The 22,773-nt window shown below is 42.0% G+C and overlaps 1 protein-coding gene across 1 annotated transcript in view; it reads right to left on the bottom strand.

Moving 5' to 3' along the window:
• The window catches only part of PSME4 (proteasome activator subunit 4), a 228,449-nt gene that overhangs the window by 53,741 nt on the left and 151,935 nt on the right, over positions 1–22,773 (bottom strand). Inside the window, exons 26-35 of the mRNA XM_075064374.1 lie at positions 21,144–21,206; positions 20,873–20,968; positions 20,039–20,170; positions 18,840–19,049; positions 17,902–18,038; positions 9,286–9,339; positions 8,320–8,449; positions 6,156–6,237; positions 4,304–4,457; positions 2,497–2,566 (exon numbers count right to left, since the gene is read on the bottom strand). Of these exons, the coding sequence (XP_074920475.1) occupies positions 2,497–2,566; positions 4,304–4,457; positions 6,156–6,237; positions 8,320–8,449; positions 9,286–9,339; positions 17,902–18,038; positions 18,840–19,049; positions 20,039–20,170; positions 20,873–20,968; positions 21,144–21,206 (1,128 nt within the window). The remainder of the gene's footprint in view (positions 1–2,496; positions 2,567–4,303; positions 4,458–6,155; positions 6,238–8,319; positions 8,450–9,285; positions 9,340–17,901; positions 18,039–18,839; positions 19,050–20,038; positions 20,171–20,872; positions 20,969–21,143; positions 21,207–22,773) is intronic.

Below are 22,773 nucleotides of genomic sequence, written 5' to 3'. Positions count from 1 at the left end.
TAGCTGAGGAACAGCTACCCACAGTGCACCGCTCCTGAAATCGATGGTAGCTTTGGACCATGGACGCAAACAATCGATTTCGTGATCCCACTGTGGACGCGCTAAACCGATTTTATTAGATCTGTTTTGTAATATCAGTTTAAGCTAATTCGAAATAATCGTGCAGTGTAGACGTAGCCTTAGTGCCAAGAGACTTTTACTCCTATAGTGATGTTGGGCCATCTTTCCTTCCACTAACATAATGCCTTCAAAGCGGCCATTTTCAATGGCACTGACTATGGTGCACCAGCTCTGTACTCATGAGCACTCTCCTGATCACTTCAAAATCGTTATCATCATTTCATGTATCACGTATCAGGGAAACTATGAGGGCACTGACACAGTCAAATTTTTAAGCAAAATGTATCCCAACTAATCTGAAACTTGGGTCCCCTGTATAGCAATTTTCCATAGTATTTTTTAAAATTTATTTTGGTTTCACACATTCAGTAATTTCTCATTTTTATTCTTTCCCCTCAAAGAAGCTCCAATTCAGTAAGGCACTTGAGAATACCCTTACCTTTAAGCATGTCCAAATTAAGTCAGTGGGATTACTCACATGTTTAAAAGGGTGTCCACATATTTTGCATACACCTGGAAGTCAAATTCTATATTCCTATTTTATATGTCTCTACAAATCCAGACTATGCCTGACTGGAAAGGATTAAAATATCTCAGAAATACTTTGTTTCATAATGCATATACTGCTGTGAACCCACTACATAATTCTAGATGCCTCTCCATTTTTTTTTCTCTTTTTTTTTTAATAATAGGCACCAATACCATCAGTAATTCAGTCAAGTCTTTGCATTCCAAGGAAACTCCACCAGTCCACACCCACACCAGCATCAGCAAGTACATCAAACACCACAATGTGGCAGAGGCATCGAAGGCAACTGATTGACTTTTAGATTATCTGATCTTTGCTCGACATCAGGAGGAGATCGACTACCAAAACTAGCAGACTGGAAGGATCAAGATGATGGTACTGCAAGGCAGCTCTAGGACTCACTAACCTTTCTCAAAAGAGGAAGGTTAGAGATGGCGCAACATCTGCAAAAATATATATTTGGTTACATGAATTAAAAACAAATTTTAAGTCTTATTTAGCATGATAACGATAGACTAAGAAACTTTAGTTTCAGATAAAAGTAATGATTGTGAAAGGGCTGGTCTGATAGCATCTGAGGCAGAAATCCTGTTTATCCACAGAACGGGAGTAACAGGCCTTCCCACATCATGTTGCCATTATGCATCAAATCTGTTCTGGAAGAGCCACCTTTAGGGTAGAAAGTTCAGTGTCCATACTCACCTCCTTGCTGACACTATCAACTATAATCAGCAAAATTGGTAATTAGTAGGGCTGTCAAACAATTACAAATATTAATCACAATTAACTGCAAGATTAAAATAAATCGTGATTAATTGCAGTTTTAATTTCACTATTAATAACAGAATATCACGTAAATATGGGGGGGAAGCATGTTTGTGTATGAGAGACTGTGTGTGTGTGTGTGTTGGGTGAACATGTGAGACAGAGAGAGAGAGAGAGAGTGTGTGTGCGCGTGTGTTGGGGGAGTAAGTGGGTGAAAGACAAACTGTGTGAGAGAGAGAGTGTGCGTGCACATTGAGGGATTCTGTGAGACAGTTTGTGTGTGTTGGGGGAAGTGAATGTGTTCAGCACACTGTCTCTTTAAGCAGAGCACTTCCCAGCCTGAAACTTGTTCAGACAGCACCAGCTGCTCCCACTCCTGACCCAGAGGCTCCCTGTCAACTCACCCCAGCTTAGCAGAGACCGGGTACACAGGCAGGGTACTCAACCTCTCCCACTCTGCACAGAAGACAGGCGGCTCCTGGTGCCAAGCACCTTGGGGTGGGGAATAGGAGCAGTGGCAGCTGCAGAGCAGAGCACAGCGGGGGGGGGGGGGCACCCTGCTCCAGAGGCGCCCCTTGTGCCCTGGGGAGTGGCCCAGCCTGCCCACCCCTAAGGCTAGCAGCAGCAGCCAGGTTCCCTGTGTTCTCCAGCCCCAGATCAGCAGCAAACGAGTACACAGGGACACCCAGATACCACCCACTCCTCTGCTCTGTGCAGCAGGCAGGTTCCCTGGCTGGAGCAGCTTGGCCAGTGGCAGCTCCATGGGGGAAGGAAGGAGGAGGTGGGAGCAGCAGTGGAGCAGGCCGGCAGAAGGAGAGGGCAGGCAGCAGCGCCCCCCTGAGCATGGCACCCTGGTGTGTGATTAACAAATTAATTTGTTTTGAGTTAATTGCATGTGTTAGCCATGATTAATTGACAGCCCTAGTAATTAGCCATTCAGTGTGGCCATCAACTTATTTCAAATATTATCTTGATGATTGTTCAGTGCTCTGATGACTTAAAAGTCAAATAATCTGTGCTAGTCTTGAAATAGAACAATCCAGACTTTCAAAAGAGCTTAAAAAAAATCCTGGCATGCTTACCTCTGACAACTCCTCTCTCCTCCTCCCAAGCTTTGGCTGTTGCTCAGCTGAAGCATAAACTACCATATTTCTAAATATTAGAGGAAATATATATTAGCATACTTCCCAAATAAATGAAAGAACAAAAAACAATTACATTAATTCTCTATATTTTATATACTGATATCAAATTAAATTTGTGGTCTTGAACACCAAAATCTAAAGCAAATTTCTTCTTTCTTGCCACCACTATTTGGGGTTGGTGACACATATAGCCTTCTTCTAAAACACATGATTGTACACCAGGCTGTTGTGCAGACTGATCTCTTTGACATCTGCTGATATCCAGCATCTTTGGTCTCCCCTTTGGGCATCTTCCATCCACACTCACTGCGAGAGCCATCCTACTGACATAACACTCTGGTCTCTGTTGGATATGCCTATATGAATGTATAATAGTCTTCCTAAATTTGTCTTCAGTTGGAGCAACCCACATTAGGCCCTCTTACAACTTCCTTCTGTTCCCTATCATGAAGTGTCCAACCACTGGATCATCCTGACATCTTCATTTTTATGGTGAAGAGCATACAGATTTCTTTTCTTGTGACTGGATAAGTCTCTCTTCTGTACATTAAGATGGGTCAAATACAGTTTTATACACTTTAACAGCATCTTTTTGTCACAGAGAATTGAAGTCAGCTCCCGCCATTTGCACTATACAGCTTTAGTGTAATGCTGGGCATCACTTGAGGGTACTATCATCATCAACAAGTAATCCTAGGTATTTAAATTGTTCCACTCTTCTAATCTCTCTGCCTGCGTTCTCCTCTATGGTGAGTCCTTCTCCCTCATTCATGATACCCTCAGTCTTACCAGCATTGGCGCTAGGCCCTGCCTGCTCAAAGCTATACTGTCACTGTTCAAAACTGGCTTGCCAGGTCTCACAATCTTCCACATGTATTACCAAGTCATCAGCAAATATGTTCCAAGCTGGTTCCAACTTTGTATATTCTCATCACATCCATAACAACTGCAAATAAAAAGAGGCTCAATGCTGACACTCAGCGTAGGCTAATGTTTACTGGAAATTCTCTACGGAAGCCCAATTTAGTTTTGACTACAGCAATCACTCCTTCATACATATCCTGGTTCAAGTGGACATATCTTTCTGGCACACCTCTGTCACAAACTTTAATCAGATGAATGTATGCCTGCTTCAAGTCCACAAAGATTATACCCAGTTGCTGTCTCTTTTCTCTGAACTTCTCATGAGGATTCATAGAGCAAATATGTCACTAATTGTGTCCTTCCCAGCATGAATCCATACTGACCCTTTCACATTTCAACCATTCCATGCACATGCTTTTCAGTAATCCTCTATACTTTCATACCATGTGACATGAGCTTAATTTGATGACAATAAACACTTCTCAAACCTAGTGTTTAAAAAGGGCATTACTGGGACAAATTTAGACCCCCAAAATTTTTGTAATGATTGACTGTAAAACAAGCTTTTATAAAATCCAAGACTAAGAGATGCAATTCCAACAGAAATAGTTAAACAAAAAATATTCCCCACAATGTTTGCAGCACACAAAAAGCTTACATCACAACTGGCTGGAAATTGATTTGCAATAAACATGGAAATGGAGACTATTTTCATTGTACATGCCTGGAGAAGTGCAAAAAAAATTCAGTTTTAATTATAGTTAAGAAAATTAAAAATATTTGTAATCTAATAGTGTCCCTTTAACTTCAACAGTATTAGTCAAACTTTGTTTTTCTTATACAATTTTGCCCACAATGCACATAATTTAATAGTACTCACTGAGGCCAGGTATAGTATCCCCAGTGTGTTTTCTCCACAAAACAACATGACTCCCAAGCTTGTTTAGTCTTTGGTAAACTTTCACTATCGAAATGCAGCCACTGGTTATCAGATCTGTCACCAGCCTGAATGCTGGAAGGCTTGGGGACTCCACCTATTTTTCAAGATGAAATAATGTTATATCAGATTTGCTCACAAGCCCATACTTGTTAAAAGACCCTCACGGTTATAATTTACTGTCAGCTTTTTCATGAGAGAGCCATTTCAAGAGTCTGCGTGTCACTTGTAGAAATTCCTCCATATGAAATTTTCCACAGAAGTTTAACAACAATACCTTTGTACAAATAGGACCTGCTAAACTAGAGTTTTTAGTTCTATTCTAACTAGAGCTAACTGATTGGAAATTAAGTGGAGTTAGCGAACACAACTGTAAATGCAAATATAGACACTTCACGGCTAGGAACAAGTACCTCTGAGGTACAAAAAAACCAGGACATCCGGGATGATCCTGAGCCCATAAAACTGAACAGCTGGTAGTGCATACTGAGTACCTTGCAGACTGCTCAGAACTTTTACATAAAAAAAAATAATAATCGATTATCCTTCAAAAACATGTACAGTAGCAACCTTAGTCATGGAGCACAAACTTGTGCTTACAATCATATCAGTTAACTAGAGTTATAACGCAACCAAGAAGTCTAGTCTAGAAAGGACCAATATCTGTAAAATTTGTTTGGGAATCAGTTCAAAAGACCAACATTTTCTTTCAAATACTTCTTTGAATGCTGCTCATCCTCCAGCAGTTCTGCTTACATTTATCTTCCAGCTTCCAGTTCATTTTCCATATCTTGTTTTTGAGAAGGTTTTGGTCACAGGTGGTGCAATACAGAAAGGGATAAGCATGTAGTTTGAAGTAGGGAGTCAACTTGTTAGCACATCAATTTTTCAAACGAAGAAAATTTGTTACAAAGATACTATTAAATCACAAGATTTACAACTTTAACTAACCCCTACTAATATTAAGAAGAGATTTGATTTTTCCTTCATGTGTGGTGTACTATGAAGCACCATTGAGAGAAGTCAAAACAGCACACTGAAATCCTGTAGTAAAAAAGACATAAACAACACTAGAGCCTGTGAAGTCTTGTTTAAGGTACAGGTGAAGTTCTCTACCTGTTCTTATTTGTAATGCATGCATGCACAAAAAGGGAAAGAACTTCCTCAACTCAGGTTTAAAATGTTTAAAATAACTGAATGTTGGGTTCATAGGACCCATGGAACCAAGAAAAATAAATAATCTGTCCCACTGACAAATATAGAAATAATATAAAAATAATGTTATTTAACATTTCTTTATATACAGTGTTCATCATAATTTGGATGATAAAAGGAATAAGGAATGAACAGAAAGCAGAGGCACCTAATAGCATATGCAAGTCTGATCTTGTTCTTATTCAAGTTAATTGCAAGGCTCCCACTGTCTTCAAAGGGAGAAGGATCAGGCTCTGTGTCTATATATAAAATGTGTACACACACACACACACACACACACACACACACACACACACACACACACACACACACACACACACACACACACACACACACACACACGACCCTCCCTACAACCAGCTGAATGAATTACAAGTACACATCTACTTGTTAGATGTGAATACATTTTGTTTTAAAGGCAAGTGAAAAATGTTTTAGTTAGGTTACCCATTTTGTTTATACCATAATAACAGAGAACCATGTGTTTTCTATTGGTAAGGTAGGTGGGAAAATATATTTCCTGAAAGCTTCAGGATAAATTTAGGTATTTAGGATCTGAAATCTCTTCTTAAACACTTACTGACTTCATAAGGGCAGATGGCCACCTTTTTGTGAGTTCTCTTCAACTGCTTGAGGATGCCAGCAACAGCTGAGATAGCCATCTAAAAAGGAGAATGAAGATTAATTCATCCATTTCACATTTTCAGTGCAAGGATTTGGCTAGTCATTCAAGTCATAGTCATAAGAACGGCTGTACTGGGTCAGACCAAAGGTTCATCTAGCCCAGTATCTGTCTACCGACAGTGGCCAACACCAGGTGCCCCAGCGGGAGTGAACCTAATAGGCAATGATCAAGTGATCTCTCTCCTGCCATCCATCTCCATCCTCTGTCAAACAGAGGCTAGGGACACCATTCGTTACCCTTCCTGGCTAACAGCCATTTATGGACTTAACCACCATGAATTTATCCAGTTCTCTTTTAAACGCTGTTATAGGCCTAGCCTTCACAACCTCCTCAGGTAAGGAGTTCCACAAGATGACTGTGCGCTGCGTGAAGAACTTCCTTTTATTTGTTTTAAACCTGCTACCTATTAATTTCATTTGGTGACCCCTAGTTCTTGTATTATGGGAATAAGTAAATAACTTTTACTTATCCACTTTCTCCACATCACTGATGTGATATCCCCCCTTAGTCGCCTCTATTCCAAGCTGAAGAGGCCTAGCCTCTTTAATCTTTCCTCATATGGGACCCTCTCCAAACCCCTAATCATTTTAGTTGCCCTTTTCTGAACCTTTTCTACTGCCAGTATATCTTTTTTGAGATGAGGAGACCACATCTGTACACAGTATTCGAGATGTGGGCATACCACTGATTTATATAAGGGCAATAATATATTCTCAGTCTTATTCTCTATCCCCTTTTTAATGATTCCAAACATCCTGTTCGCTTTTTTGATTGCCTCTGCACACTAATCCTCATCCTCCCAAGTGCATGGTGAATAACACTCCCTTTAAAGTCTGTCAACATCATTATGTGGCACTTAGTCACACTAGCAGATTAGATTACTTCCTCCACAGCCATCTCAGCCCCCTCATCACAGAGAACACGAGACCTAAATTCCCTCTAAGCTGCACAGTCGCACAGCAGCCCATTAAGTGCCGCGCAGGCGCTCAGGGCTGCAGAGTGGAGAGATGCCTCTCCCTCAGCTCCTGGACCTGTCACGATGGGGAGAGGTGCCCCTCTCCCAGCCCCAACCCAGTCCAACCCCAGAGCTGCCATGTCAGCGAAAAGCAAGAAGGGACACTCTCCCCCAGCCGCAGAGCTGCCGAGGCCAGGGGAGATGCACCTATCCCACAGCTCCAGCCCTGGACCTGTCCCAGAGGGGAGAGGCGCCTCTCCCCCCGCTCCCCCTCCACCGAGCCCAGGTGCTATTGCGGAGAGAGAGAGAGAGAGAGCTGCAGGGAGTCCTCTCTCCCTACCATAGCCCTGGGGCAGCCTGCACTCCAAGCCCTGGCCCCACCCCAGAGCTCACGTCCCCAGTCGGAGCCCTCACTCCCCGCTCCACACCCCAACCCCTTGCCCCAGCCCAGAGACTCCTCCTGCATCTCAAACCCCTCATCCCCAGCTGTAGCCCTCACTCCCCCACGTCCCAATCCTCTGCCCCAGCCCTGAGCCCCTCATCCCCGGCCCCACCCCAGAGGTCTCACCCCCCAGCCCTCTGCCCCAGCCCTGGGCCCCCTCCCACACTCCAAACCCCTCGGCCCCATCCCCGCCACATGAATTTTATTATGTGGACCAATATGGAGGTGATGTGTTACACATCATCTCCATACTGGTCCACATAACAAAATTCATTCTGCACATGTGTGGGAAAAAAAATTAGAGGGAACACTGCATGAGACACAGAATTAAACCTCTTCCACGCAGCATGCCATAGCACGAAGCCTGCCATCTAGTTTCCTCTTCCCAGCAACACCCCGCAATGCTGAAAGTGTTTCCAAGCCTCACTGACAAGCAGGATAAACAAAATTAATAGTACACATTTTTGCTCATCTAAAAGCCCTCAGATCACCTGCCATTGCCACAGGACTCCCAAGATCATATGCAATTTCGGCGATGGACTTGTATATGTGTAAACAAGGTCCTGCTCCCTAACTGAAGCCTCTAAATAACAAAACAACAACAAACATTTGATCAGGGATTGGAAAAGCAAGAGAAATTGTAATCAATGTGCCATCTTTACCTTGCGAACCACTATTGCATCGTGGTTGAGACACTGCACAAAGAATCTTATGGCACGGACAGGCAGAATCTTATCATCCCTCAGGAGGAGAGACAGAAAGCCAATGCCTATGTGTTCGAACTTCCAGGGGCTAGAAAACAACATATACAATGAACAGTGGAATGCTGCATGTAACACTGTTGTCCAGAAAAGGTTATCAAAATATAGGTAAAATCAAAAAACCATCTGTTAAGCAGGTCTATCTAACCATCATAAAACTAATGTTCTATTCTACAATTACACTATATGGGCCTCAGTCTTAATAAAAGAAGGCCCCTCTACATCACTTGGGGAGAGAAAATGGGCCTTGAAGTGGGTGCAAACTACATCCACTTAAAGGCTCTTTACACTTGTAGGCTGGTGTAAAATTACCTTAATGCAACTGAGAATTAGATCTCACATCTCTTTATTTAGTTAGTAGTATTTTAAAAATAAATTATCTGGTGAACAGTATTTTATAAGTACTTGAACTTCATTGCCATCTTTATGCTAGACAAACAATTGAACTCAGAAATAGTTAGGAACGGACAGAGATATTGAAAATAACTATTAATTACTATAAGGCCGCATTCACCTATAATTCAGGCATTGGATGGATGACAGCAATGCAGGATTCCTCATGTTGACCTGACACTTTCCTGTTCAATTGGGAGAGACAGTTGAACATCCCTACAAATGGCCCTTCTGTCCCTATATCCATGCCAACTGATGTTGATTCTTGTCCATTAGAAGTAGGCCAAGGCCAAACGTTTCATGTCAGACAGCACAACTTTTTGATCACTACTGATCTAAACTGCATTTTAACCAGTCCTGCACAGGTAAGGCTGCATATGTTATTTCCAGTCATCTAAGCTATCTATTTTACTGTGCATTTTTTAAATTCAGAAATACTAGCACAAAAAGAGGTTCAGAGAAAGGCAAACTTACAGATTTCTTTGATTCACACAATCTAACAGCATGTTGACCAAATTTTCATAGTTTCTGAAAAAACAAACAAAAGTAAAATAAGTATACAGACTTGAAGTATACTGTCAACAATTAGACATCATGGAGAGAACTGTTTAAAAGAATCTTTATATGAACAAAATAAGGCATTATATTTTCTCTTCATTCTCACAACGGATATAAATAGTACAGACAATGTCTAGTAATTAAATTAACACTACAGATACTGTGTATATGTCATGTTAATTTTTTGAGAAGAATGAATGGAGGGGAGAGAATCGCTGCTGAGTCAAGGGAGGAATATTACGGTGATTCCTCCACACTGTATCTCTGTCTAGACTAGGATTTCAAGGTGTGATGTTGGATCATGCTAGTCAGCTAAGTCTAATTAAAACCTTCAAACTCGAGTCAAAAAATGGCAAGCTATATTTTAGCATATACTGAAAGGGTTGAGATTAAGTTTTAACTTGCCTTGACTTGACTAGAAGTTTAGGTTTTAGAGTAAGTTAACTAACGTGATCCAACATAGTACAGACACTCCCTGACTTAATGCAAGAGTTCCATTCCAGAACGCCTTGCCTAAGTCAAAATTTGTTTAAGTCGGGGACGTATACCTGACAATCGCGCCAAAAAAAGCTTACGGAACTTTTTCCATAAGTGCGGATTTGCATAAGTTGAGTTTGCATAACCTGGGGAGCATCTGTACCTTTAAATTTTTGTCCAGATAAGGCCTTAAAAGGCAGCTAGTTTGCCCAGCTGAGTGGCATTTTCTACACTGTGTTTTGGAGGTGTGAAAATCAGGGAACCATTTCCTTAGAATGCACCAGTTGGTCTTTATCTAATTAGATAAAATTGAATATTTTGATGATATGCAAGTCTCAGTTTTTGACATTACTGACAAGCCCACAAGTTCTGATTTACCTTCACACAGACTAATGGAAAGCAGGAATAACTCAACTGGGGTAAACAGATTTTCCTGCCTAAATCTGGTATAAGAGAAAAGAATCAGGAGTACAGAGCCTCATTTTCTGTGTACTTTATAATCTGCCTGGATACACACTATGCTTTGCCATGCCAATAAAAGGTGCTCTATTTTAGATTCTTCAGTATTGTCGGGCCACTTTGCAAAGTGGCCAGATTCTGGCTGTAAATGGCCTATGGACAATTCCCCATGTGAAGGGGAACTTTCTGCGGATGTGTAAACGCTTGATGATGAGGATCCTTTGCCAGACCCCAGCCCTGGCTTAAAGCCATGCCGGGGAAGGTAGAGGACATAATGGGAGCGGGCCAGAGCCAGATGCTGCACCAATGCACAATCAAGAGTTGTAATCAGCTTCCTCCTAGCAACTTTTCCCTTGCACCAGGGAGAAATGAGCTCTACAATTGTTTAACAACTCTTTTTTTTACTTAATACTCTTCTAGTACTTTTTAGTGAAAAATTTAAGTCACCTATCTCACCCATTCAGAGTCCTCTGTGCCCAACCAGTTTTGTTCCAGTCTTCCCCTCTCCAACCCAGATAATTTTTCCATACCAAGAAATCAAGTCTTTCTCCCTATCCTCTCAAATCAGGGGAACATCTTGTCTTATCCGTGAATTTCTATTCTAGGGCTCTCCTTGGCTGACAAAAATTGGATATAATACAATCCCCTCCAAGAAAGGGTCAGACTGTATAACATGGAATGTCCTAGAATGAAAATTCACAGGTAAGGCTGATTTTTTCCCCTCTCTCAGTTCCCTCCATGTCAGATAATCTTCCTAGTGGGATATAGAAAACAGTAAGCCATCCCTAGGGAGAAGGGTTCAGTTTACCCATGCAGAATTGAAAAGAAACATAACAGTTACTGGGAAACCCTGTTCTGTAACACCCTTCCAACAAATGCTGCCTCAGCAAGGATGAGGATGTTGACTACAGTGTTTGAAAAAATGTGGATGGAAGGTCCTGTAGTAGCTTTATAGATCTTCTCATAAAATTTGTGTGATCTTTCCAAAAAATTATTGCTTTTTCCACAGAATGAGTGGTACATGGTAATGAGGAGTTGTACTTCAGGCTCCAAATGCCTCCACTATATAAACCTTTATTCTTGTGTAGGCTTTGTTCACCTCTAACTTATTAATTGTACTTCCTTAGGATGTTTGGCTTCATCCAGGATAACAATACCATTTCCTATTATATAAGGAAGACTGCTGTTACACTGGAGGTTTGGTTAGTTCACTATGTTTGATATAGCATATAATTGAGACTTCATTGAGAGCACACCAAGCTCCAAAATCCTCTTCGTACCAGGAAGGGGTGAGTAGCCAAAATACTTCCAGGGAGAGGAGAAAGAGACCTACCAACTATGAAGATGAAATGCAGTTTTATTAGGATTTGTAGCATGTAGCTCAAGATCATGAAAGGAATCTGTGTTTTGACTGAAGATTGGTAAGAATGGTGGTCCTCAGCCATCTGTTATGTGCTGATGAGGAGAGACTCTCGTGGGTTTCTTTACAGGGCAATATGCCTAAAGTCATTGACTTGTCCATGTGTCCACTGGTCAGGCTATCTTGTAAAAACACCAGAATATCCTTAGCTTTAGCAGACTTTCCTCTGATACGTGTCTCTTGTAACATCAACATCTAAACCTCAAATGATATACAGACAATCTGTGAATCTCCTCCAAGATGCTAGGAGGATGTTTACCACTTTCTCAAAAAGAATGACTGATTCCTTTCCAGATGATGGGTTAGACAGCACTGGATTTTGATTCAGCATCAGCCCCCCCATTGTGTGTGTATGTGTGTGAAGTTTGAGAGGAGGTTCCCATTATGTTTAAATTGGGTCCGAGAACCAAGATCTGGGAGTTAATGAGAAGGCAGTTACAATTACTGTGGCCTTGCTCCTTCACAATTTGCTTTACCATCTTTACGATCGGGGCAAAGGGGAGAGCATAAAGGAGGCCATTTCGCCCACTTCTGAGATAAGGGGACCACAACCTACATTTTGGTGTCTCTCTTTCTCACATAGCACCTCTTGATAGTCCAACTGGACTGAGATGCAAGTAGGGCCATCAATAGACTTCCAAACGGGCCTACAATGCACTGAAAGGCTAACTGATCTAGATGGCATTCCCTTGGTTCTTCATGTGTCTTGGTGAGCTGGCCAACAATGACTTTCCTTCTTGATACAGAACTCTGAGTAACAGAGTGGAGGCTTATGTTCAGGACACGAACAAGGCTACCTCTCTAAGTAGTGCTGAACATTTAGCTTCTTAGCAATTGTACACAAATAACAAGTTTCTGAAGAATCATCTGCTGGAAATGGAAGAGTGAGCTTGATGGTCCACAGCATGAGACAGTGCCGGTTTATTTTAGTTTACTTTGGGAAAATGATAAATATCTCAAGCATCCTTTTTCTGAGTAGTTCATTCCCAGATAAGGGTCCACCCTGAAATGCCACTTAGAGGAAATCTGGGTGAGGGATGTTGCAAGGGGGAAATCTTCCCAGACTCGGGAAACCCAAAAATCAAGAGCAGCTTTTGGAGTTGGATTGTTTTCCAAGAAATCATGGCCTTTTATAGCAAAAGCCTCCTCCTAATGTGCAGGAACCTGCAAGAGCAACAGCTTCAAAGGGAACACTTGCTGAGATGAGGCAGATTGAAGATTTTCTCACTGGAACAATGGAGGGACCAATTCCCTTGTCTAAAGCCTCAGTGACCTCCAAAGAGCTTACCAACAAAATATTTAGAAGGATAATAGCATTAGCTTGCAATTCCAATCTCTTTCAGTGGAACTATAGCTGTCTCCCCAACACATATATGGACGTTCTGAATGTGCAGCAAACAACAGTCAGGAGAGGCATCAGTCCCATAAAAGCTGCTACAGAAATCTAGTTTAAGGTATATTTTATGTATGGGTTGTTGAGTTTTGTTTTTTGGGGTGGGGGTTATCTACCCTCCCAATGGCCTCCCAGATGAACACAGAACTGCACAATCAGAAACTGCAGCTAATAGTTCCAGTGCTGACCCTGCTATATCTAACTTTGGCCTGAGTAATAACCTTATTCTCATCTGTGGGTTTGCAATGCTTCCTCAGCTGGTATGATGATACTCTTTACTTAGGAGGGTGCAGCAGGCTTCATCTTAGGCAGGTTAAGTTCTTTTACTTTTTAGTTACAAATCTTGATAGTGAATTTCCATTCCACCTTAATCACACCCTCATAAACAAGGCAAGAACAATTACACAGAACAATTACAAATTGCTATTCAATTTCTACACAAGGGTATTCTGCACCAAAAAATCAAAAATTCTGTGCACAATACTTTAAAATTCTGCAAGTTTTATTTGTCAAATAAACGTGGAGGCTCCAGCATGGTATTGGGGAGTACAGGCCACTGGCTGCACAGAGGTAGGAAATCACTCTGCAGATCCTGCCCTGGAACATGGCTCAGCAGTGAGGCTGCACCCAACTGTAGCACAGCGCAAGGACCGAGCCTGCCCCAGAAACACCCCAGGGCCCTGCCCCTCCATGCCAACTGCATCAGGTGTGGGCAGGCAGGCTCAGCAAGGCAGGATCTGAGTGTAGAGGGGCTTAGTGTGGAGGGATCCAGATGTGGGTTGAGAGGATTCTGTGAGGGGCAATCTGGGTACAGGAGGTGCTCTGGATGCACAGGGGCTTGTTAGGGGGTTTCTGGGTGCAACGATAATGAGAATCTGCAGGGGGGGTCCAGATGAAGTTGGTTGGGGCTCAGCGGTGCAGGGTCTGGGTGTAGGGGGGGATAGATCTCGGCAGGGGGGTCTAGGTGTTGGGGGATTCAGTGGGGAGATCCAGATGATGGGGGAGTGGGGCTCACTGCGGTGGGGATCCAGGTGCAGGTGGTTGCACTTTGTGGAGTGGGGATCCAGATGCGGGTAGCTTGTTGGGGTCATCCAGGTGCAGGGAGAGTGGGGCTCTGCAGGGGAGATCTGTGTATGAGGGGGTCTGGATGCACAGGGATTGGGCAGACGGGAGAGAAGCTCCCCATACAGTGATCCCACTCCCTGCAGCTGAGGAGAAATGGGTGGGGAGTTTACAGAGCTTCTTTGCTGCCTGAGGAGAAATCTGAGGGTGGGTCTGACCTGGCCATGGATGCCGTGCAGGGGAAGATGAAGTCCTGTTCTCCCCAGCCCAACCAGGACTAGCAGATGAGCCCGGTGCAGAGTAGGAGCCAGCAGTCAGGACTTCCCCAGTCCCGCCGCCTGTCCCACAGTGATTTATCTCTCTGCTGGCAGCCCTGGGCACCCAAAAATGACTGCTCTTGCGGTTTCCCTTTGCTTCCCCATCAGAAAGTCATTTTTCTGCAGGGAAGCAAAGTAATCTGCAGAGGACATAAATTCTTTGCATGCACAGTGAGGCAGAATTCTCCCAGGAATAAACTTTGCAGGTTTGAGTTTTTTTGGATTTTTCATTTTCTAAAAACATAAGCACCTGTTAAGTTAGATCTCCGTTCATGCACTCTGGGAAGCTTAGCTGGGCAGCTGGAGAGTGGCGGCTGCTGGCCAGGAGCCCATCTCTGATGGAAGAGACACCGCCAGCAGCAGTACAGAAGGGTGGCATAGTATGGCATTGCCACTCTTACTTCTGTGTTGATACTGGCAGGGCACTGCCTTCAGAGCTGGGTGCCTGGCCAGCAGCTGCCGCTCAGCAGCCGGCCACCCAGCTCTGAAGGCAGCACAGAAGAAAGGTGAGCATGGGGTGAGACCAGATTTCATGGTCCGTGAAACATTTTTCATGGCTGTGAATTTGGTAGGGCCCTACTCATTGGTATCAAATGTTTGAGGAGCTGCCCACTTTCATGGCAGCTGAGCTCTTGCAGGTAAAACAGCTTGCGGGAAGGGGGATGTTTTGCAGCCTTCTCAACCATCTCAGCATGAACCTTACTTACACACTGGCTGGGAACAGGAATTTCTTCCTTGGGATTACAAACAGTGACTCTTATCTCAAGATTCAAGAGACTCCAGTGAACCTTTCGTGCTTGCTCTGAAAGCTGTGGGAAATGCAACCCTCATTCCTAGGGGAGAGCTGAGGGGAGAGGAGTTTGAAAAAAAAATTATCCCCAGTTCCATGCCACTGATTCTGGCCTCATCTCAGTGAAGGGAGCTTCCATGTGGCCTACTCAACTGTCTCACTGTGGACCCTGCCAACATGCTAGCTGTGAGCTGGGTTCCTGAGGCGTTCTGTCTCCCATTTCTAAGGGGGAAGGGATGATTGGTGTTGTCCTTCAAACCCTCCTCAGAAAGCAAAAAATGTTGGGACTAGATTTAGCAGTTTTGAGGATAAAAACCTCAAAACCAATGAAGAAACAGAGCATTTAGTTTAAAACAAAATTTTTTTTTTTTTTTTTTTTTTAAATACAAATCCTGAGAAATCTCTGCTACAAAGGGAGTCCTGGAGCCTGCAGTGTCCGATTCTTGGAAGCATCTTCCTGGGGCGGAGATCCTTAGCCCAGGTCCTGAGCAAAGATCTGGTCTGCTCCCAGTTGCCGGGGAGACAGGGAACACTCCGCCATTAAGGTTGTCTGACATGGAGGGACTGGGAAATTGTTTCTATTATTCCATCCCCTCTATACCACACCACACTGCCCCCAAGCCTCCACTCTATATGAATTTCCAAACCAGATGTCAACATCATTGATTTAAGTCTGATCCATTCCTTCTCTTCTATTGCAGCAATTATTCCTGAGGAAATTCTAAGCCACTGCGCATGCACATAATTCATGTGGTGCGCATAATTCCCCCCCCCTCCCCCCCGAAAATAACTTCTGCCTGAAAGTTGCTGCAGTTATGCCTTTTGCCTACCAGGGGATGCTGTGGTGCTAGAACAGAGCAGACGCTCCCAGACAAGGAAGAGAGGAGGCTGCCTTCCTGGCAGTGCCCTGCCGGTGGGGCCAGCTCAGGAGAAAGATATGGGGGGAGACAGACAGAATGGAGCACGTGGGGCAGCTGGCGGGTCACAGACTGGGGTTCATAACTGCTAATGGGAGAGGACAGACTGGGGCAGGGGCTGAATGGGAGTGGAGGCACAGAGCCATAGGAGGACGGGGAGGGGCTGCAGGGCCACATGTGGGAAGGAGAGAGGAGGCTGGCTGAGGGGGTGCAGGGCCACATAGAGGAAGGGGGTGGCTGAGTAGGGGCACAGGGACACATGAGAGAGGGTGCAGGGACACATGGGGATGAGCCTGGCCGAGGGGGTGCAGGGACACATAGAGATGGGATATAGAGACACATGGAGGGTGGCTGAATGGGGATGCAGGGCCACATAGGAATGGGGGGAGTGGTGTCTGAGTGGGGTTGGAGGGACACATGGGGACAGGGGGAAGAGGGTGCAAGGACACATTAGGGTGCAGGAACACATGGGGACATGGGCAGATGTGCCTGACTGAATGGGAGAGGCTAGGGGTCAGCCAGGGTCTGCATGAGGGAGGCTCCCTAACAATTCCTCCCTGCTACTCAAAAAACCTGTTCCATACATCTCACACCCACACCCAACAACCCTCCAGGTTCACTCCCAGGCTCCTTCCCTCTCCCTCAACTCCTCCTTTACTCCTGACTCCCCTAAGCCTTTGCATGCTTCTGAGAGGGGCCGATAATACGGTTCTGTATTGTAGTTTAAATTAATTATTTAAAGTTCTGCATGAATATGCCCAGTAAGGCATCTATTTGTCAAAAAACATTTCCTGAATCTTTTTTTGTTGTCTGTACTGTTACAGACATACTTGCTGACAAGTATTTTGAAATAAATTACCAAAGTAATTGAAACTGGTGTGATTGACTATATTGTGTTATTTTGATATGCAGAATTTTAAAAATATTATGTGCAGAATTTTTTATTTTTTGGCGCAGAATTCCCCCAGAAGTAAGCAATATTCCCTTATTACTGCATTGTCTCATACTCAGGCCCACTGCTGCCTTTTCTGTTTCAGCTTCGCTGTTGCTGTTATTGGCGAGCACCCTCCTGAAGACCTGACGGAAGGGGTACACCAGCACAAACAAAGTGACTGAAAACAAAGCAGTCAAATGCACAAAGTAAAGCAATTGAAAAAAATGTTTTCGTTGGTCTGAAGTACTGTTATCTTAATAAGTACTTGTAACTATAACTGATACAAACTATTGAGATGAAGTGCCATTTTGTGAACACACTACTGGAAAGTGCTGAGGCACTATGGTGATGAGAATGTGGAATATTCCATTCTATATAGGTTCTCATACAAGTCAATGATGTCCCTTTCAATGCAGTTAAGGATTACTGAAAGACAGCTGCAATAAGAAATTTAAAAAAAGCAATAATGGAAAGAAAGATGGTTGGAGTTCAGTGTTGCTTTTAGGCTAATGTATAAAAAACGTTCTGAAGAAGAGATTACTTTTAAACAGCTTCATTTTTGCTAGAGAAAACCTTACACACAGATGTCACAAATAATTATTAGCCTCAAAACAGCACATCCTCTTGAAATATTACATTTAATGTACCATTTTAGATTAAATTTATATCATCGCTCACGAACTGTGTATGTTTATCGATTAAAAACTATTATGCACTACAACTTCTATAGGTACTGAAATCTACATAGACCAATCTAACTTACTGCAAGGTCTCAGCATTCTTTTCTTTCTGTCGTTGAATTCCTAACTGAATCTCTTCTGAACTAAGCATCATCCCGCTGGCGCTTGGGTTTTTTGCTTTTTGCATTAGAATGGCTATCTCAACACATTTCTCTGGAACCTGTTGAGAGAGAAGGGAAACATCTCTAACTGAATAGCAGCCAAAGAATGTTAGCTATCCTTTTGGAAAAGGAGGCTCCCAAAGAGGCAGTCAAATGAAGTGTGCATACCGTCCCTTCCACATAGATATAAATAAGCCTCCCTTTATATTTTGCAAAATTCTCTAGAGAGGCAATCCAGGTTGCTCCTTTGTTATTTGACAGAAATCACTGCTGTCAGTAGTCTTGTTATGATGAGATGGAGGAAAATTAAGTAGTTTTAAAATACTGATAGAGCTATGATTACACGCCTATGCACAAACTCTGATTTTATGGTTAAACAAAAATGCTAAAATATTTAAGGTAATGGTTTCTGTTCCCATGTTTCACTTATTAAGTAAATTTAGTATAGTGTAAGTTGTTAGACTAACAAGAGAACAGATACAACACAAGTACTGACAGTGCAAGCTTCCCCATTCTGTCCTGCAAGTGCACAACAACCTTGATTAGGAGGGACCACACCTGACAAGAGCTAAAAGATCAGTTATTTTCCATTCCCATTGCACAACTGGCCTCTAAAAATTTAAAAAAAAAAGTGTCAAATTCTAATAATCTGAAACTGAAATCTATAATATTCCAGTCTTCGATATATTTGTCTATATTCTTGCCTACTGGAAATCAGAATGAAATCAATATACCAGTATTAGTAGTCAAAGCTAAACCAAAACGTGTAAAATTTATTAAATGACTGACTTATTTGATCAAATACAAGTCAAACAGCCTCCGAATGTGATATTGGCTTTTAAGTGATTTTTTTTGCTTACTGAAAAGTCCAGTCCAATTGTTTCATACTGTCTGTGGATCTTTTCTGCTAGGTCATCAAAGAGTCTCACTATAGATGGTTTTTCCAGAGACATAGCTTTGCTAAGTCCAGAGGAAACAATTGCTGGCCAAGTCTGTACAATACAGTCCCAATCATGAAGATTTGCCAGGCATACTCCACTGTGGTTTCCAAGAAGACAGTACAAGGTACCCTATAGTAAACAAGAGTTGTAATACTAAAAGTTACAGAAAGCAGTCATTCATATAGAATAAAAATTAATTGCTCTATAGTTTACCAATTATTAAATTGTAACACGAACTGAGATTGAACCATCCAGTTTATCACTAATATATACAAGATATTCCAAACAATTCTTGACTATTAAATATTTGTTTTAGTAGTATGTGCAAGTAGTACAGACTAAATGGATTTCTCTTTCATAGAATGGAAATAGTTCCCTCACAACCAAAGAACATATTTCAATAACAACAATGAATAAACAAATACCTGGCCTTTCTACAAACCTTTTTATGGTAGTTTAAATTACAAATTTGTGTTTCTTAAGGTTGTCTACACTGCCCTGCAATTTGAACTATGGGTGGTGTGAACAGAAGTGTGCAAAGTGTTGCACTGTAACTCTGTTGTGTGGACATTGCAGGCACACACAAAAAGGTTCCTAGTTCGCATTAATGTAATCCTCTTCATACAGGATTACACTAATGGTGTGCACTGCTATTCACACCTCTGTAGGCTGAATTGTGGAGCTGTGCAGACATAGCCTCAGCATAACATTTTCTGCTGATCAGTTCTTTGTCCTTCCTTTCCCGCTTGGCTAGGGTTGCTAAAAAAAAAAACTACTGAACTAAGAACAATTCGCTGAGATTTTATTGCTTTGTACTATTTTTTTGTTTTAATTGGGAAACAACAGTGAACAGCTATTAGCAGAAAGCATTCGTAATTCCTGAGGTCCTGATGAAATGCAGTATATTCATGAAGGTGGGGTATGGTATAAAAATATTTTTATGGGCACTTTTTTGGGATGACTGCCTAAGTCACTTTAGGGTTAGCTATTCACAAGTAATTCAACCATCTCAAAGTCATGCTAATAAAATCTTTATACCATACCACATGTATTTTAACCATAAAATATTTTACACACAAACTGAAGACAGATCTGAAAATAAGTAACTGAGATAGTACTTTAAACTGCTGCTGAGTAACATCGTGTCGGTCTGGCCGCAAAAACTCCAAAACCAAAGGAATGATATCTCTGCAACAAAAGTTGTATGTTCCCAGTGCTGTGAAGAATGCTTGCTGAGCTTTATTTCTGACCTGTAGAAAGACAAGCACATCTTCAAGTACACAAAAGGATATACAAAGCAATGATATCCCAGTTCTCTTCAATTACTAAAGTGCAGGTCTTAGGAAGGTGAGTCAGTGCACAGAAATCTATCCTGTTTTATTTTAAAAGATTAGCAGCAGTAGACATGAAGGCTCAACTATTCTGACGATTTCTCCAAATTAGATTTTAGGCACCCGGGGGATATGGTGTGGAGCAGCTAGTCTTGCCATGGCCCATGATGCATTTGTTCTGTGAACTAAAGACTTTAGTTTCCACAGCTGTCAATCTGGCACATTTTTGAAACACTTAATACAAATGAGATTAACGTTTAATAAATAACTCAAAAGATTCTATGGGCCCAATTCTGGTTTTGGATGAGTGTGTGCGGCTGATACTGACTTTAGCAAGTCTTTAATTCATTGGACAAAACTCACTTTTGCAAATTTCAAAAGTCAGTCAAATATTGGGCCTAACCACGACTGAAATTTTCTAACTTGGAAAGAATTATGTGAGTAATTAAATGTTTCATACATTACTGAAGCCTGAAATAAAAAACAGACACTGTGACACTGAATTCTACCAGGGAATTAAAAGCAATATTATGCTACATTTCACTGCAAATATCAAGTTGAAAATAAGCTCAGTAAATGAAATGCATGGCTGCATTAATTTAGCATAGAATACATTCTTACCTGACCATAGGAACTTGTAGACAAACGCAGAAGATCCCTGATCATGTCTTGGTGTATATTTTTATATTCACAGCCTTCAACAGTTAGAGTTCTCAGCTAAAGGAAGAAGAAAAATCCCAATTAGAGATAGGCTTCATTTGCAATTTTACAAATCTAAGAGAGGAAAGTTATTGCAGAGACTGAGAATGCTTTTAGTTAAATAAGATGTTACAGATTAACATTTCCTAGTATAGTAGTGAGAAAAAATTGGCAGTACAGAAACGTACATTACCTCATGCTGCAACATGACTCTGTCAATGAGCAACGCTCTAATATGCTGCTTCTTTCCTTGAAGCTGCAAGAAAAAAAATCAGAGTAATTTGATTCAAATTTCAACACTGACTTTAGCAACGTAAATATGAACTCTTGCCTCTTACATTTTCAATACACAATATATATTATCGGCAGGTTCTACAGTGAGACATTCTGACCGTTGGACTTCTGTTATACAAAGGATTGTCAAAAAAAACTTCCGGCACAGTCACAACTGGTGTCAGTGGATATTGATCCACATCATGTGATGGAGTGAAAGTGTAACCCTGACCATGTCATATCTGGAGAGAGGAAACAATGACCAGTCTCATACACACTCTTGTATGTCACTTGTTTATTACATAGTGTTAATCATGGCATTAATTTGCTTAGATATTTGTACAAATGCCCTCAACTTTCTTAAGAAAATAGAAATTGCCATATTGAATCAGACCAGTGACCCATCTAGTCTAGTGTTTGGTCTCTGACAATAGCCAGCAAGGTATCCGTTAGAAGGTAGAAGAGAGACTGCAGATCTATCTACCACAATTACCAGTTCATAATGAAAGATTTTTCCCTAACCCCTCAGCAATTTGAAGCTGGCTTATGCCTCAATACATAAAAGTTTATATCTCATGCCCAGTTGAACTTAGCATGTGCCCTTCATAACTAACTTTAGTCAAAGAAATCTGGCATTTGTTTATGGTCAATTTAAGATTATCTTCTTTGGTATGCTACAGAACATTGCTTGCTCTCGTTGTGATGTTGATTATTTTTGCCCAACATCAACTAATAATCAAGTTCTGCCACACCATCCACATCTTCAAAGATTTGGGACATGAGGTTTGGTGATGAGGCAATCCCAAAGGAAACTCAGTTAAACAGATCTACTAAAAATGGGACTTAGGAAGTGCAAAAAATTGTTCACTTTTTATCAAGTCAGACCTGCCAAAATCCTTGGCTTGCATGCAAAATTGATAATAGCCTTGCATTTTGAAGTTTCAACATCACCTCTTCAACCATTCTCATGGGCTGGTGCTTGCATTTGGTGACAAACTTTCTGGGGCATGTTGGACAAAAATCAACGGTGTTCTATCTGTAAGGTATCCCAGTACATTAAACATCTTGTTTAGTAAATGATTTTGTTTGGTAAACAATTTATATACTTGTTTGATAATAAGATTTACAGACTGTTCTTCAACACAAATCCACATAGTATTTCCTGTTGCACTATTTCAAACTCTATGGAGGAGATCTGCTCTTACACATATACACTAGTTTTGTTTTGCCGTTGAGGGTCAGATTGTGCTCACCATATTAAACAGTTTTTAATTTTAGCATTAAGCATTACTTTTAGTATTTGTGGCAGTGTTTATCATGCACTCAGTGTTAGTATCTATTTTAAAAAAGACGGACACACACCTTTGTAACTGTTGTTCTTCGAGATGTGTTGCTCATATTCATTCCAAGTAGGTGTGCGCGCGCCACGTGCACGTTCGTCGGAAGAATTTTCCCCTAGCAACACCCGGTGGGTCGGCAGGCGCCCCCTGGCGTGGCGCCTTTGCGGCACCGTATATATGCCCCTGCCGACCCGGCCGCTCCTCAGTTCC

Source organism: Chelonoidis abingdonii, chromosome 3, assembly GCF_003597395.2.
Source record: "Chelonoidis abingdonii isolate Lonesome George chromosome 3, CheloAbing_2.0, whole genome shotgun sequence".
In the NCBI taxonomy this organism is placed as follows: domain Eukaryota; kingdom Metazoa; phylum Chordata; order Testudines; family Testudinidae; genus Chelonoidis; species Chelonoidis abingdonii.
Note: the sequence above shows the minus strand (reverse complement) of the source record. Positions and strands in the feature narration are given on the sequence as shown.